At 36.5% G+C, this 17,777-nt stretch overlaps 1 protein-coding gene across 1 annotated transcript in view; it reads left to right on the top strand.

The window, feature by feature from the left end:
- The window catches only part of CUBN (cubilin), a 261,490-nt gene that overhangs the window by 57,955 nt on the left and 185,758 nt on the right, over positions 1-17,777 (top strand). The window contains exons 23-24 of the mRNA XM_004757571.3: positions 16,020-16,209; positions 17,539-17,699. Of these exons, the coding sequence (XP_004757628.1) occupies positions 16,020-16,209; positions 17,539-17,699 (351 nt within the window). The remainder of the gene's footprint in view (positions 1-16,019; positions 16,210-17,538; positions 17,700-17,777) is intronic.

The following is a 17,777-nucleotide window of genomic DNA, read 5'->3' as shown; positions in this document are numbered from 1 at the left end:
AAGAAAGGTGAGAAAAAGGGAAGAAACAAACAACGAAGAAAAAGAAGCTGATAAAGAAAACACTGAGAGGCTGGGTGGCTCAGTCAGTTAAGCATCTGCCTTTGGCTCAGGTCATGATCTTGGGGTCCTGAGATGGAGCCCCACACTGGGCTCCTTACTTGGTGGGAAGTCTGCTTCTACCTCTGTTCCTCTCACTGCTTGTGCGCTCTCCCCCTCTCTCTCTCACTCAAATAAATAAATAAAAAGAAAGACAATACAAGAAAAGATATTTGACAAAAAGAGAAGGGAGCCCTGATATTGGAAACTCAAAAGACTCTTCAATCTGCCTCTCTGGGTGATAATCATTACTTTGATTTCTGTCTGGTCCAGACAGGGTCGAAATCACAGACAAGGGAGTTCGCCTACTGCCCTTGGCCAAGTCTGGCTGACCACTGTGCCTTCTGCAGGGTGAACTCATCGGCCTAATAGTCAAGTATTCTAAGCAGCAATCAGATGACAGACCCAGGAAGCCATATGGCACATTCAACTTAACCATTTTGGAGCCTGTCTCAGTTTCCTATTGTGACTGACTGGCTGTCGTGAATTGTTACTGGTGGCCCCATGGGGACTGTTCAGGGAGGGACTGATGTGGGGGTTGTGCTGGCAACTGCCAGCCCATGGACTAACCCTGTAGGCAACCTGAGTCCTGGGGGCTGTCCAGGAAATAGGAGGTGTAGGGATGCGTTCTTTTCCGTTGTCACCTGATTTTTTGTATTCTCTACAAAATACAATCTCAGGAAAGAGCCCCGATGGAAGCTTAGTCATTGGCCCTCATTCTATTTTATTGCTCTAGCAGAAGTTATTTTCAGAGCAATAATGACAATATTCGGCTGGTGATTTCTAGTTCACAGCAGGTGTGAGTTTCTCAGCTGAAATCTTTCCTGTCTTTATCTAGTGAAGTTTCAATTTCCCGACTTGAATTCAGTTACTTTTCCATCTGTATTTCATGCCATGGGGCTATGATGTCAGCTCCTAAATATGTGTTTGGGAGGAAAGAGATCAGTTTCTGCTCATTACTTTGACTCCCTCCCTCATCACAGTTTCTCCCTGCATCCAGATGTGCCTGGGGAAATAGAAGCAAAGAACGAACCAGTAAAATGTTTCTGGGTAGAAATTCTGAAGAATTTTTTAGTAGCATTATTAGACTAGGTTTTACATATTTGCTTATCTAAAGTATGAAATATTCGAATTTTGAAAGAAGATAGTTGATTATCCAGCTAACTTTACTAATTTCATTTGTAATTTTATATTCTTTTAGCATCTCCTACATATGAATTAAAATAATCTTACCACAAGGAGACTTTTTTTAAAAAATTTTATTTATTTATTTGTTAGCGAGAGAGAGCGCACGAGCACAGGTAGACAAAGTGGTAGGCAGAGGCAGAGGGAGAAGCAGGCTCCCCGCCGAACAAGGAGCCTGATGTGGAACTCGATTGCAGGACACTGGGATTATGACTGAGCCAAAGGCAGCCACTTAACCAACTGAGCCATCCAGGCATCCCATCACAAGGAGACTTTTAAGGTATAAGAAAGAATAGAGAAATGTACTTGATGACTTTTCTATTTTAATATTAGACAAAAACCCATGTAACAGTCCAATGTTTTTCAAACATTGCAACATTCATGCCTCATTAGTGAGTCATGAAGTTAACTTACTAGGTTACTATCTATATTTGTTCAAAGTATGGAACAGAATAGAAAAGAATAGAATAGAAAGTATCAGTTTATCATACAAAATTTGGTGTCACCTCATGAAACCTGTTTGCAATATCCATGTGCATGCATGATTGATATAAATGTGTTTTTATGGTGTGTCAGAAAGTTCAAAACACAAATCCAGTTTAATTACTTATTTTTTTTTTTTAATGAGGGAAAGTAAGGACCCACTATTGAATTTTTCTTTCAAGAATGCACAGCTAGTTGGTTTAGAAGCCAAACCAAAACAGTCCAGTCCCAACATTTAATCCATTTGTTTCATCCTGTCCAGGTGAGCTCTTGGAAATGCTCCAGATTAAATGTACTTAGTGTGGCTGGTAATATTCAACTCAGAGTATGGAAGGACTGTAGTGAACTTCTTATTTTCTGAAAAAAAAAAAAAAAAAAAAAAAAAAGAGTGGGGGGCTTTATAGTTGTCTGGAAAAATGGTCAGGAAGTGTCAGACCCACATCAGTATAGGGTTAAAAGTGGGTAGTAGTGGGCTTTCCGAACCCCCACATTCCCAGTTCAGAGTTCCCACCCACTCTATAGTCTTTCTTTCTTTCTTTTTTTTTTTTAAGATGTTATTTATTTATTTGACAGAGAGAGAGAGATCAAAAGTAGGCAGAGAGAGAGGGGGAAGCAGGATCCCTGCTGAGCAGAGAGCCTGAAGTGGGGCTGGATCCCAGGACCCTGAGATCATGACCTGAGCTGAAGGCAGAGGCTTAACCCACTGAACCACCCAGGTGCCCCCCTTATGGTCTATATTTCATCAGTTACCCTGGGATGAGCCCACAAGAGGCATCTAAGAGTGAGAAGTTAAGTGATGACCAAAGGACAAAAGTGGTTTTCTTTAGAAGAAATGAATAGGGGATACTGTTTCTATTTTCAAACTTCGGTCCAGGAGAGTGGTGTTCTCAAACTCTAGTGTTTATAAGAAACTTGGGGTGGGATTTTCTTGTTACAAATTCAAGTATCATGTCCCATCCAGAAATTTGGATTCAAATATGTCTAGGGTGGGTTATCACCAATTCAAATGGTTCTAATAAAACCTCACAGTTCTTCAGAGATTCTGGACGTTTTCTTAGCACATAAATTGCTATAGGATTACAACTGAGGTGTAATGGGGAATTAGACTTCCACTGGTCAAGCTGGAAAGTACTTTCCATGCTACCGAAAGGCTGATAGCTAAGTCACAAGTTTTGGGCTATAGGCCAGCCTTGACACTACCTTGGAAAAGTACCAAGCTCCCTCATTCTTTTCATTCACCTTGAACCCTGTATTTTCTGTTATGAGATATTCAGATATTTTCCTTCTGGGAAAGGTTTTTAGTTAGTATATTGATCTTTTAAAGATTTACTTTTGCATCGGTCAGAATGTTCTCCTATTTTTGTATATATGGGTATTCCAACACTTCACAGCTTGGTAGATTGGTCTTATTTAATGTATTACATTTCTTCATCCTTAGGATGAAGGTGCTAAATGAAACATTTGTGATATTCCTAGCCTTCAGCTCACCTTCATTTCTAAATTGACATTTCCTGCATAGAGAAACCAGGGATTGTTAAAGAGTACAGGATTTGGGAAAAGGGAGGACTTGGGTTTGAATTTTAGCTTTGTCATATCTGAACTAAGTGATGTTCAGAACTTAACCTCTGGGAGTCTGAGATCCCTCATCTATACCCCTCTACAACGTGGATATTGTGATACGTGTCTGTTTTATATAGTTGGGGAAGATTAAATGAGACATTCTGTGTGAAAACTACATAATCACTGTAAACCACCATGACTATTCCAAGTTTAAAATGAAATTACTGAGGTCCAAGTACAATTTCACAATAGCTGTGTTGGTGAGTTAGCTTACATTCATATTCAGTGAGTCACCTGTGAGGGGAAAGAAAAAGCCATGGCCATGACCACCTAGCAGCACATTGTGGCAAAATGTTAGATTTTGGTTAAGGAAGATTCTGTTTTCCTGAAAGAGAAACTGAAGCTGAAATTTTATCTTCTCTGAAGTCTTCACTTTGAAGAATGCTAACCAAATATGCCAGTTGAAGCAGGTGATGGTTCTGGGTTGACTATTCTGTACATTTTCAAAAAGTCTGAGGTCATATGGATTCATACAGACATGGAAGTTTCACAAATGAGATCAGAAAGCAGCGCCTATGGATTGATCCCTAATATAATTGGATAATCACGTAGGTTATCGCAAATGGCGAAGCGGGGAAATGACGGAGCAGTTACCCGTGATCTCGGGTCTCCCAAGGTGATGCATTCTTCTGTGCACTCTTCCTGTCTCCCAGATCGTATGGGACTGATGTCATCACTGCTTTGTGGATTAAGGATTATCGATGTTTTGGGTTTTCCTTTTTGATAATGAACTAAATATTACATTATTTAAACTTATTTGAAAATAGTGCAGGGAGATACATTTTCAGAAAAATACAGTTTTGTGACTTTGTAAGGGTTCACAGAGAACTTTTGTATATTCTCCCTTTCCTTCATTTATTTATTTATTTATTTTGGTTGTTGTTGGGATTGATCAGAAAGAGAGATATGTGAGGCTTACTCACAGTTGTTTTTGATCTTCAGAGGGGTGCTTTTCCTTGCTAGTTCAGTTGAATAAAATGGATAGAAGAAATGTATTTTTCTCCTTTATCTTTGTAAATATTAGACCATCATGAAAAGCAAATTGCCATCGGCTATGAGTTTTCCTTTAGCAAGATGAGATATAAAGAAAAGGCATCTTTAGGGGCTCTGGCTGGCTCAGTTAGTTAAGCGTCTGACTCTTGATTTCAGCTTAGGTCATGATTTCAGGGTGGTGAGGTTGAGCCCCACATTGGGCTCTGTGCTGAATGTGGAGCCTGCTTACAAATCTCTCTCCCTCTCTGTCATCCCTCTCCCCTCCAAACCCCCTACCCTGCACACCAGAACACATGCATGCACAGTGCTCTCTCAAGTGAAAGAAAGGAAGAAAGGAAGGAAGGAAAAAAGAAAGAAAGAAAGAGCATTTTTATGTTTATATTTTGTATGTATATAACAAATATCAAGCGACATGTGAATTTCCTTTTGTGGAACTATATCCAATTTTAATTATTTGTGCTTTATTGTAAAGCGGAAGAGAAAATCAAAACCTAGCATTAATATATCTCAGTATTAATATTATTCTCAAAAGAGTCATTCATACTGTGAAGAGAAGAAAGCATAAACTTTCTACAGACTCCAGTGTTAGCTAAGAGGAGTTACTAACCTCTCCAGAAATAGATGCAGTAAGTTCAGAATACTACTTACTGTTTATCTCTCCACAAAATCAGACATGTGAATCTCATAAGACTGCAATCGAATTTTAATATTAAATATCCTATTTAATATTTATAACAGGTACATTCAAAATAATTTTTATTTCTCTATTTTAGTTTTATTTATTATTTATTGGATAGCTGAATTATTTATTGACTTGACTTTAGAGAACTCAACCTGTCTTTGCATGGAACCTTCAGACTTTTAATATAACAGAGATTTTTATTTCATAATTTCATAAAGTAAACTTCACCTGTAGTTTCAACAGATCCCTATATGCAAATACCTATATCTTGAATGTAATCACATTCAAGATATAGGTATTTGCATATAGGGATCTGTTGAATGTAATCACATTCAAGATATAATTTTATCATCCCGGAAAGTATCCTCATGTCCTTTTGATCGATCCTTCTACATCATCCATCTCAACAACTGCAAACCTGATTCTTATCACTATGAATTAGTTTTTTTCTCTTCAGAAAGCAAATATGAGTGGGAACACACAGTATATACCCTTTTATATCTGGCTTCTTTCTTTTATCATAATGCTTCTGAAATTTGTTCATGTTGTTCTACCTATAAGTAGTTCTTTTTGTTTAATTGCTGAATTGCCTTCCATTGTACAGATATATCATAATTTGGTTATTCATTCACCTATTTTTGGATAGTTATATTGTTTCATTTTTAGCTATTATGAAAAAAGGGGCTGTGAACATTGATGTACTGTTTTTTTCATGGACTTGGGTCATCAGTTCTTTTAGATAAATACCTAAAAGTAGAATTTCTGGGTCACATGGTAATTCTATTTTTCATTTTATGAAAAACTGCCAGGCTTTTTTCCCCAGAGTGATTATACCATTTTATATTCTCCCCTGCAATGAATGAGAATTACCCTTTTTCCATGTCTTTGTCAACACTTGGTACTGTCAATATTTCATGTTTAGCCTCTAGTAGTTGTGAAGTACTGTCTCACTGTTTAAATTTGCATGTCCCTGATGACTAATAGTGCTGAGAACATTCTCACATGCTTATTGACAATTTATACATCTCTTATGAGCTGCCCGTTAAATCACCGGTCCATTTTTATTTGCATAATTTGTCTTATTGTTGTCTTAAGTGATATATTCTGAAAACAATTATGTCCCTTTTCGGATAAATGCATTGCAAATATTTTCTTTGTGTGAAATTACCTTACCCCGCCTTAACAGTGTTGTTTGAAGAACAGAAGTATAATATGTCCTTTTTTCCTTTTCTGCTTAGTGTTCTTTGTATTTCGTCTAAGAAATCTGTGCCTGCTAAAGTTGTGAGGAATTTTTTCTTGTACATTCTTCTACTAGTCTTAGAGTTTGAAGTCTCACATTTATGTTTATGATCCATTTGAGCTAATTTTTCTATATCAGATATGAATTATGTGTCCAAGTTAACAAATGGTAGTTAATGTTCAAACACTATTTGTTTTAAAGATTCTCCTTTTTTCACTGAATTGCTTTTACATTCTTGTTGCAAATCAATTGCCCATGCATGTTTGGGTGTGCTTCTGGAATCTCTATTCTATTCTATAGGACTCAATATTATATAATTGTATAGTGTATCTTAAAATCAGAAAGTATAAGTCCTCCAGGTTTTTCAAAGTTGTGTTGGTTATCCTAGATCCTTTACATTTCTATAGATCTTTTAGAATCAACTTTTCAAGTTTTACTTTAAAAAACTACATCAAACCAAATCAAAACAAAACTTATTGGGAATTTGATAGAGAATATATTGAATTTATAGATCAGTACAGGATCAAAGTGCATCTTAAATTGAGTCTTCCAATCCATAAACATATTTTACTTCTCCCTTTATTCAAATATTTTAAAATTTCTTCCAGTAATGTTTTAAAGTTTTCACGATAGAGTTTTTGCACATTCCCATTGAACTTATTATCAAGTGCTTTATGTTTTTATACGTTTATAAATGATGTTTTAGGGACACCTGGGTGGCTCAGTTGGTTAAGCATCTGCCTTTGGCTCAGGTCATGATCCCAGGGTCCTGGGACTGAGTCCTGCATTGGGTTCCTAACTCAATAAGAGCCTGCCTTTCCCTCTGCACTGCCCCCCACCCCCGGCTCATGGTCCATGTGCGCTTGCACCCTCTCTCTTTCTCTCTCTGACAAGTAAGTAAATAAATAAAATCTTTTAAAAAAATAAAAAACAAATAAATGATATTTTAACTTTCATTTTTTAATTGGCTCATAATTGCAAGCTAAATTGATTTTTGTATATTTAATATTAAATTATATTTAATATTTAAATATTTTGTATATTTACCTTGTATTCTGTAACTTTGTTAAAATCAGTTATTCTAGTAACTTTTTAATAGATTATTTAGTATATTCAACATAGATGATCATATCTGTGAATAATAACAGCTATATTTTTTCCTTTCCAATATCTCCCTCTCACCTTATCACAATGGTGAGTGACTTCTGTATTATGTTGAATAGACGAGATAAAATCAAACATATTGGCCTTGTTCTCAATCTTAACAGGAAAGCATTTAATCCTTTATTACTAAGTGTCATGTTAGCTTTGGGTTTTTCATAGATGTTCTTCTTTTGCTACTATTCTCTTTTCTTTTCAGCTTACAGAAGTTTTTAATACTCCATTTTATTGCCTACATGGACTTTTTTTAATAAAAAAGATTTATTTTTATTTATTTATTTATTTAGAGCATGAGCAGGGGGAGGGGCAGAGGGAGAGGGAGAGAGAATCTCAAGCAAACTCCTCTCTGAGCATGGAGCCTGATGTGAATCTCCAGGTCATGACCCTGAGATCATTACCTGAGCTGACTGACCTTAACCAACTGAGCCACCCAGGTGCCCTTCTCATTAACTTTTTATTATACTTCTTTTTTGTGTATTTGCTCAAGGCCTAACAAAATACTTTCTTAGCATATCAGTAAGTCTGCTTAGAGTTAATATGCTGCTACTTTCACTTCACACCTTATATTTTATACCTGATACTGTATCTCACACACTTCTCACATTATAAATATAATAACCCCACAACAGTATGTAATTCTGTCTGCCTCTTCTTAATGCTACTTTAATTGTATCTTTTTAATTCTAATTATAATATAAACTCCACCTTACTTTTTTTTTTTTTTGCTCTAAATGATTAGTTTAAATTAGTTTATTTCTTTTAAAGAAATAATGAGAAGAAGAGAAATCTTTACATTTATCTAGTTGCTTACCATTTCTGGCTTTCTTCAGTCCTTCTTAAACATATATGTTTCCCTCTGGTGTAATTTGTCTTTGACATAACGACTTTGTTAGTTTTTCATGTAGTATAGGTCTTCTAGTGATGAATTCTCTCAGCTTCTGTTTCTCTAAAAATGATCTTTTTGCACTCTCATTTTGAAAAAACTTTATCAGGGGTTACCTGAATGGCACAGTTGGTTAAACTTCCGACTCTTGGTTTCAGCTCAGGTCATGATACCAGGGTTGTGGGATGGAGCCCCCAGTTGGGTTTCATGCTCAGCATTGGGTCTGCTTGAGATTCTCTCTCCCTTTCCTGCTGCCACTTCCACTCATGCTCTCTCTCTCTCTCTCTCAAATAAATAAATCTTTTTTAAAAGTTTTTTAAAAAAGACACTTTTTCTGGGTAATTAAACTGCTTTTCTGTCAACACCTTAAAAATATATTCCATTTTCTTCTTGCCTCCATTGTTTCTAATTAGAATCCAGCTACTATGCATATCATGGTTTTCCTGTATATAATGTGTCATTTCTTCCTCTGGCTCCTTAATTTTTCTTGTATTTGTTTTTCAATGGTTTGAGGTACCCAAGTGTGATTTTCTTTTGTTTTTCTTGCTTAAGATTAACTCAACTCCTTGAAGCTAATTTGATTTTTTAAGTCAATTTGGGAGAATTTTAGTCACTATATTTTTTCTTTTTTACCTATTTTCATTATCTTCTCCTTCTGGGTCTCCAATTATATGTGTGCTAAACTATTTGGTAATTTTTTTTTTCTATGTTTTGAGAATCTGTTCATTTTTCTGCACATTCCCCCTTTTTTTCCTTCAGATTAAACCATTTCTATTCATACACCTTCAAGTTCAATGATCCTTTTTCTTCTACCTCAAAATTTCTATTAAGCCCATCTATGAATTTTTAAATCTCAATTAATACACTTTATTTTTAAAATTTCAGTTGAGTTAACATATAGTATTATTATTAGTTTCAGGTCAGTTGATGTACTTTTAAATTATAGAATTTCCATATGATTCTTTTAATAGTTTCCTTTGTATTGCCAAGATTTTCTATGTATTTACCATTGAGGCTGTATTTTTCTTTAAGTCTTTGAGCATATTTCTAGTAGTTGTATTAAAGTTTTTGTCTGCTAATCTAATATCTGGCCTTCTTTGAGTCACAAGGTCACATTTTTTCTTGACTATGATTTATATTTCTCTAAAAAAAAATTTTTTTTTATTTTTTATAAACATATATTTTTATCCCCAGGGGTACAGGTCTGTGAATCACCAGGTTTACACACTTCACAGCACTCACCAAATCACATACCCTCCCCAATGTCCATAATCTCACCCCCTTCTCCCAAACCCCCTCCCCCCGGCAACCCTCAGTTTGTTTTGTGAGATTAAGAGTCACTTATGGTTTGTCTCCCTCCCAATCCCATCTTGTTTCATTTATTCTTCTTCTACCCACTTAAGCCTCCATGTTGTATCACCACTTCCTCATATCAGGGAGATCATATGATAGTTGTCTTTCTCTGCTTGACTTATTTCGCTAAGCATGATACGCTCTAGTTCCATCCATGTTGTTGCAAATGGCAAGATTTCATTTCTTTTGATGGCTGCATAGTATTCCATTGTGTATATATACCACATCTTCTTGATCCATTCATCTGTTGATGGACATCGAGGTTCTTTCCATAGTTTGGCTATTGTGGACATTGCTGCTATAAACATTCGGGTGCATGTGCCCCTTTGGATCACTACATTTGTATCTTTAGGGTAAATACCCAATAGTGCAATTGCTGGGTCATAGGGCAGTTCTATTTTCAACATTTTGAGGAACCTCCATGCTGTTTTCCAGAGTGGCTGCACCAGCTTGCATTCCCACCAACAGTGTAGGAGGGTTCCCCTTTCTCCGCATCCTCGCCAGCATCTGTCATTTCCTGACTTGTTGATTTTAGCCATTCTGACTGGTGTGAGGTGATATCTCATTGTGGTTTTGATTTGTATTTCCCTGATGCCGAGTGATATGGAGCACTTTTTCATGTGTCTGTTGGCCATCTGGATGTCTTCTTTGCAGAAATGTCTGTTCATGTCCTCTGCCCATTTCTTGATTGGATTATTTGTTCTTTGGGTGTTGAGTTTGCTAAGTTCTTTATAGATTCTGGACACTAGTCCTTTATCTGATATGTCGTTTGCAAATATCTTCTCCCATTCTGTCAGTTGTCTTTTGATTTTGTTAACTGTTTCCTTTGCTGTGCAAAAGCTTTTGATCTTGATGAAATCCCAGTAGTTCATTTTTTCCCTTGCTTCCCTTGCCTTTTGCGTTGTTCCTAGGAAGATGTTGCTGCGGCAGAGGTCGAAGAGGTTGCTGCCCGTGTTCTCCTCAAGGATTTTGATGGATTCCTTTCGTACATTGAGGTCCTTCATCCATTTTGAGTCTATTTTTGTGTGTGGTGTAAGGGAATGGTCCAATTTCATTTTTCTGCATGTGGCTGTCCAATTTTCCCAGCACCATTTATTGAAAAGGCTGTCTTTTTTCCATTGGACATTCTTTCCTGCTTTGTCGAAGATTAGTTGACCATAGTAGATTTGAGGGTCTATTTCTGGGCTCTCTATTCTGTTCCATTGATCTATGTGTCTGTTTTTGTGCCAGTACCATGCTGTCTTGATGATGACAGATTTGTAATAGAGCCTGAAGTCCGGAATTGTGATGCCACCAACATTGGCTTTCTTTTTCAATATCCCTTTGGCTATTCGAGGTCTTTTCTGGTTCCATATAAATTTTAGCATTATTTGTTCCATTTCTTTGAAAAAGATGGATGGTACTTTGATAGGAATTGCATTAAATGTGTAGATTGCTTTAGGTAGCATAGACATTTTCACAATATTTATTCTTCCAATCCAGGAGCATGGAACATTTTTCCATTTCTTTGTGTCTTCCTCAATTTCTTTCATGAGTACTTTATAGTTTTCTGAGTATAGATTCTGTGTCTCTTTGGTTAGGTTTATTCCTAGGTATCTTATGGTTTTGGATGCAATTGTAAATGGGATTGACTCCTTAATATCTCTTTCTTCTGTCTTGCTGTTGGTGTAGAGAAATGCAACTGATTTCTGTGCATTGATTTTATATCCTGACACTTTACTGAATTCCTGTATAAGTTCTAGCAGTTTTGGAGTGGAGTCTTTTGGGTTTTCCACATATAGTATCATATCATCTGCGAAGAGTGATAATTTGACTTCTTCTTTGCCGATTTGGATGCCTTTAATTTCCTTTTGTTGTCTGATTGCTGAGGCTAGGACCTCTAGTACGATGTTGAATAGCAGTGGTGATAATGGACATCCCTGCCGTGTTCCTGACCTTAGCGGAAAAGCTTTCAGTTTTTCTCCATTGAGAATGATATTTGCGGTGGGTTTTTCATAGATGGCTTTGATGATATTGAGGTATGTGCCCTCTATCCCTACACTTTGAAGAGTTTTGATCAGGAAGGGATGTTGTACTTTGTCAAATGCTTTTTCAGCATCTATTGAGAGTATCATATGGTTCTTGTTCTTTCTTTTATTGATGTGTTGTATCACATTGACTGATTTGCGGATGTTGAACCAACCTTGCAGCCCTGGAATAAATCCCACTTGGTCGTGGTGAATAATCCTTTTAATGTACTGTTGAAATTTATATTTCTCTAAAATAGTTAATTTTTCTCTAACAAATAACAGCTCTTCAGTTTTATACTGGATATGGTAAATGATTTGTGTAAAGACTGCTTTCTCTTTCTCTGAAGCTTTATGGCAGTTCAATATTTAGCTGATTGTTTTATATACTTGTATAGGTTTGTATTTTGTATTTGTTAAGGCATATTTGTGAAAATCCTCTGGTGTTTCCCAAGTCCTTCTAACTAGGTAGGTCTCAACCTCTAAGTTTCGCTCCTACAGGCCTTGTCAAGACTTATACTTTAGTAGGGAAATTCAAGGAAAGCTTACTCTTGGTCATGGTCCTCATTTCTAAGGTGTGGCCTTTCTAGGTCTCAGATGGGTATTTGACATGTAAAAGAGGGGATTCCGATGGGGGGAGAACTCCATACTCTCCCAGGATTGCCTGGTTTCTGTATCCAGCCTAGCAGCAGCTACTCTCTGGCATGCCTTTTGAACTCACCTCATGTATGCCCAGCCCAGGCTCGGGCAAGAATACACGGGGAACTTTATACAGATGGCTGGTCTTCCTCTCTGTATAATTCTTCCCTACATTTCCCTGCAGTCCCAGCTTTTTTGACAGCCCTAAACTCAGATTCCTGCTTCCTCAGCTAACCTGTCATTTACTGCTTGGACTTGAGCAAACTGCTGTGATCAGAAAATTCTGCATAAAGAGCCAAGGAAATAGAATTCCACCTCATGAATTTTCTGTCTGTCAAGAATCACTATCTTGAACTGCCCATTGCCCGGTGCCTCATATATTTTGCCCAGTTTCATAGTTGTTATGGAGAGGGGCTAGTTTAGTACTTGTTATTTGTCATGGCTCGAAGAAGAGATTTCTATAGTTTAGATTGAATAAACATGATAAAACATTAAAGAATCTTAACCTACTCAGTAAAGGAATAGGAAGGAGAGAGAGCAGGAACATGAGATAAGAAAAGTGGAGGGGGGAATAGGATGGGGAGAGAGAAAGTGGGAAGAAAATAGAGACTTGTCCCCACCCTCTCAGTTTGTAATAAAATGTTAACAAATATTTATTAGAGGTATTCTGGTCCACTGGTAAGTGACAGTTAATAATTGTTAATAAGGTCCTGTTCACATTTTCAGGCACAGTAGAGGAAATGTACTCCCATAAAGACAGCCACAATTCCATATTTTGAGAGCTTAAATTGTATTTGCATAAAGTTTTATTGAGCACAAGAAAATTAATTCTGCTTGATGTGGAGAAGTTTCACAGAAGAAGTGATATTTGACTTTGACTTTAAATGATGTCTGAGTTTATTTGTTTAATGGTGTGTTGGGGTAGAAGGGAAATTGTTAGATAAAACATTTCAAAGGGAACAGTGTGAGGACCATTTGAATACATAAGGGACTATGTTTACCCTTGTGCCAGAAAAGAAGCTTAATGAGTAAGTCAAAATCTCAGTAGGAGTTAAAAAACAAATACCAATTGTGGCACAGTAGTCCCTTGCATATGGACAAGGTACAGGAAAATAAATCATCATTACTTCTCAAATATTTGTTGAATTGGTTCTTTTACATGAGATCCTGCTCATACAAACCATTCACCTGCAGACTAATTGCAAGTTGCATTAGAAATATCCAGTACAGTTGTATTTCCCTTCTGGAAGTAGAGTGGGTAAGCATGAAATATTATCTCTAAGAACAAATGACATATAGATTTGCTCTAGATATTTGACCGACTGGCTAAAACTATCTGAATGTGGGGTGGTCAATGAATCTGCCAGTTCTGTCAGCTCAGGGAGACTGTGTCATAACCTTCATTTAATGTACATTTGATCCATGAACTGTTATCGTAGTAATACTCATTATTGATCTGAAATACTTACTAGACCACTTCGACACCCCCTCTGTCTGCCCCTCTCTCCCCCGACCCGCCTTCCTCCTCCCCTTCCCCTTCCCTCTTTCCTTCCATCCTTCCTCCTTGAAGGAATATTTCTTGGCAAACTGCAGAAACCTATGCAGTATTCATAATTGAAGTTAAATAGCATTTTCAATTTTTTTCAATAAAGTAAAACCTTGCTGGCTTGCTGTTTAAAATAGAGTAAGTCCAATATTGGATGAGTACTGTTCCTCTGAGGGTTATACATAGGTAGTAGAACTTGTAATATTTTCTTTTTTTTCCTTAAGATTTTATTTATTTATTTGACACAGAGCAAGAGAGAGAGAAAACACAAGTAGGGGAAGTGGTGGGAGCAGGAGAAGCAGGCCTCCTGCTAAGTAAAGAACTGGATGTGGGGTTTGATCCCAGGACCCTGGGGATCATGACCTGAGCCAACTTAACAACTGAACCACCCAGGTGCCCCAAGGACTTGTAATATTCTCTTTGCATCTTTGTACTCTCAATATCAGTGGCTCCTCTCTTCTGACTGTGATTATTCAGCAACAAATGGGAAATTAGACATCCAAACATCCTCATTTTCTTTTTTTCACCCTTAATAAAGTATAATAGCTTATTCTCCCTCAGAACCTTTTAGTAGGAGGCCTGTGTCGACTCCTGGACCCTACCTAGATTTATGTTATTACTAGATACAATTGCAACTACATTAAAAATGCTTGAAACTGGATTTTCTTTGGAAAATATCTCAGATTTGAAGGGCATAGGAGATTGAGTGGGGTGGTTGGTAAATATAGAGCCTGATGGACTGAATAGGTGAAGTTAAAACTCTTAAAAGTAGAACAGTTAATGCTGAATTACAGCATAAAATTGTCCAAGTATTATTTTTTTGAGGATTTATTTGAGAGCGAGAGAGGGAGAGAGAGGGAGAGACTCTCCAGCAGCCTAGATGTAGGATTCCATCCCATGGCCCTGAAATCATGACCTGAACTGAAATCAGGAGCAGGACATTTAACCAAGAGAACCACAGAGGCACCCCTCCAAGTATCTTAATGTTTAATGTGAATGATCTGATTTATTCCTTATCATTTATGTTCTACTTTTTCTACACTTTTCTGAACTATTTTGAAACATAATGACAATTACTACCATTTATTGAGCATATACCATGTGCCAAGCCATTTAATTATGCAATTCTCTAACACATATATGTAGAGTCAAATATAGTTGCCATCCCCATTTGGGAGATGAGGCTCAGAGAGGTGAAGTAATCTGCCCAAGATCACATAGCTTGTCCGTGTTTGAGGGAGGCATTGATTCAAGCTCAGCCTGATTCCCGACACTTACCTTCTATTCTTCACGTGGCCAAGATACCTGCTTTGTCATTATTCATAAATGCATGCTTTGATGAAAACCATTTTATTTATTTATTTATTTATTTATTTATTTGTCAGAGAGAGCACAGGCAGGCAGAGTGGCAGGCAGAGGCAGAGGGAGAAGGAGGTGCCCTGATGAGCAAGGAACCCGATGTGGGACTCCATCCCAAGACGCTGGGATCATGACCTGAGCCGAAGGCAGCCAGTTAACCGATGGCATCCCAATGAAAACCATTTTAAAGGAAGGTTATGAAAAGGACAGAACTGAATCATTTCTAGCGCCCCTCTATGATTTCCATGGTTGAGCCTAATGTTTAATGTTTAGGTTAATGTGCATAAATTAAAACATTATAACACTTCCAAGATCTAAAAAGTTAGGATATATGTAACGATTTGTACTACATAGCTTACTTGGGCTTACTATTATTTTTTTAAGATTTTATTTATTTATTTGACAGAGAGAGACACAGTGAGAGAGGGAACATAGCAGAGGGAGTGGGAGAGGGAGAAGCAGACCTTCCGCAGAGCAGGGAACCCAATGCAGGACTCGATTCTAGGACTCTGAGATCATGACCTGAGCCCAAGGCAGACGTCTAAAAACTGAGCCACCCAGGCGCCCCTCTTAGGCTTACTATTAATAATTATTTTTGCCTTTGAGATTTAAAAAAAATCTTTATTTTGAAAGGAAATCATTATTTAATGTTCAATGGCCTATTAAAAATCAAGTACATTGGCATAAATTGATGAAATGTGTATCATTGAATGTCTTATAGATATAGCCTGTTATTTTCTCTTTTCTCCATTATGCTGTATTTCTTCCCACAGCATGCATGGAAGACTATACAGAAGAATCTGGGACTTTCACTTCTCCAAACTTCCCTGATAATTATCCCAGCAATTGGAAATGCGTTTATAGGATCACGGTGGAAACCAGCCAACAGATTGCATTACACTTCACAAATTTCTCTTTGGAGGAGGCCATTGGTGGGCACTGTATAGATTTTGTGGAAATCAGGTAAGTACCTTTATTTCATCACCTTTTCTGTTATTGGTTTTCATTCATAATCTTTCCTGGAAAGGGTAAAGAAAACACATGGAAATTCTCTCTAAAGCGGACTGTTGTGCCCTTTCTTGCAAGATACAAAGCTTGCCATGTGGACCCTGATTTAACAGAAGAAAACCAGAAAATTGTATAAGTTTCAGTGGTTATTTTGAAGTGATTATTTTATTGAAAATATTTGAAAATAAACTCCAGATTTTATTTGGACAGATTAAATAGATGTACTACTACTGTGAAATTAGATCCTTGCAATTATTAAAAACCTACCTTCCTTATGGGAAAATAAATTTAGATTTTAGGCTGTTCATTGTCCATTCGGTCTAATTATATCACAAAAATGATGGTAAGATAACAACCATAAAGTTTTTAGAAAGTTTTTTGTGTTCAACTAATAAAAGTCTAGGCTTGTGAATTTTAGTGTGAGACCTTTTCTTCTTTACTTCTTTGGTATTTAGAGAGAATGAGTTTAAAAAGTTATATTTGCAGTAAAAGTAAGTTAACCTATATGTTGCTATCTACTCAGATCATTACATTGAATTAATGAGACTAATATTTTGGTGTGTATTTGGTTAAATTTTGTATTTGGCTTTTTGAAAGCCTAGAATATTATACTTTTTATTTTATTCTATGATGTAAAGTGAGGCACTAAAATAATAAATCACATTTGTATCATCTCATGCCAAAATAACATGAATTCTAAGTTTACAATAATTAAATCATTAGATTTTAATGTTGAGTGAACTCCCCCGTTTTTTTTTTTTTTTAAGCTTGAAAAAACTACAGATTACAAAGTAGATATAAAACTCCCAAAAGTTCTTGGGGAAGAATTATTTTCAAAATTTTACTAAATATGTCAAATATAAGATTAAATTTTGAAAAATTCAAAATAGAAGGAAAACATTTCAGTTTTCTCTGTAAAATTAAGCAAAATTTGTTTATACTGTTAATAATTATGGTTTCTTTATCCCATTACATATTATGTATGTAATTTCTACATATTCATTCTCTGTATTCTCTGACACATTTGCCAGATGCTTCTCTCAGCTTGAAATTGGTTATATAAAATGTCACATGAGCCAAAAATGATGTTCCTTCTTAAGCCATTCAAATGCTATTTAATAAAGTGAAAAATTGAAAACTTGAAATTGTGACTTGGAGTATTCTGAAGAAAGGATGACTGACATAAACTGATCTGTTGCAATCTCAAAGTTCAAATAATATTAAATGTTTATACAGTAATATTATCAATAACCAATAAATGATCTCATCTGTGTTTTGCCACAGAGATGGAGGCTATGAAAGTTCGCCATCCCTGGGAACATACTGTGGCTCAAATCCACCTCCAAGAATCATCTCTCACAGCAACAAACTATGGTTACAATTTAAGAGTGACTTCCTTGGCTCAGGGCCTGGATTCTCAGTTAACTGGGATGGATCATTGACCGGTAAATGGGAAAGAGCTGTCTTTCCTGGAGAATCTGGTCTGATTGGTTTCTTGACTACCATGCTTTCATCCAGTTTTT

The sequence above is a fragment of the Mustela putorius genome, unplaced genomic scaffold (genome assembly GCF_011764305.1).
Source record: "Mustela putorius furo isolate JIRA1106 unplaced genomic scaffold, ASM1176430v1.1 tig00003913_pilon_pilon_pilon, whole genome shotgun sequence".
NCBI lineage: Eukaryota > Metazoa > Chordata > Mammalia > Carnivora > Mustelidae > Mustela > Mustela putorius.
This window is presented reverse-complemented; position numbering and strand designations above follow the sequence as displayed.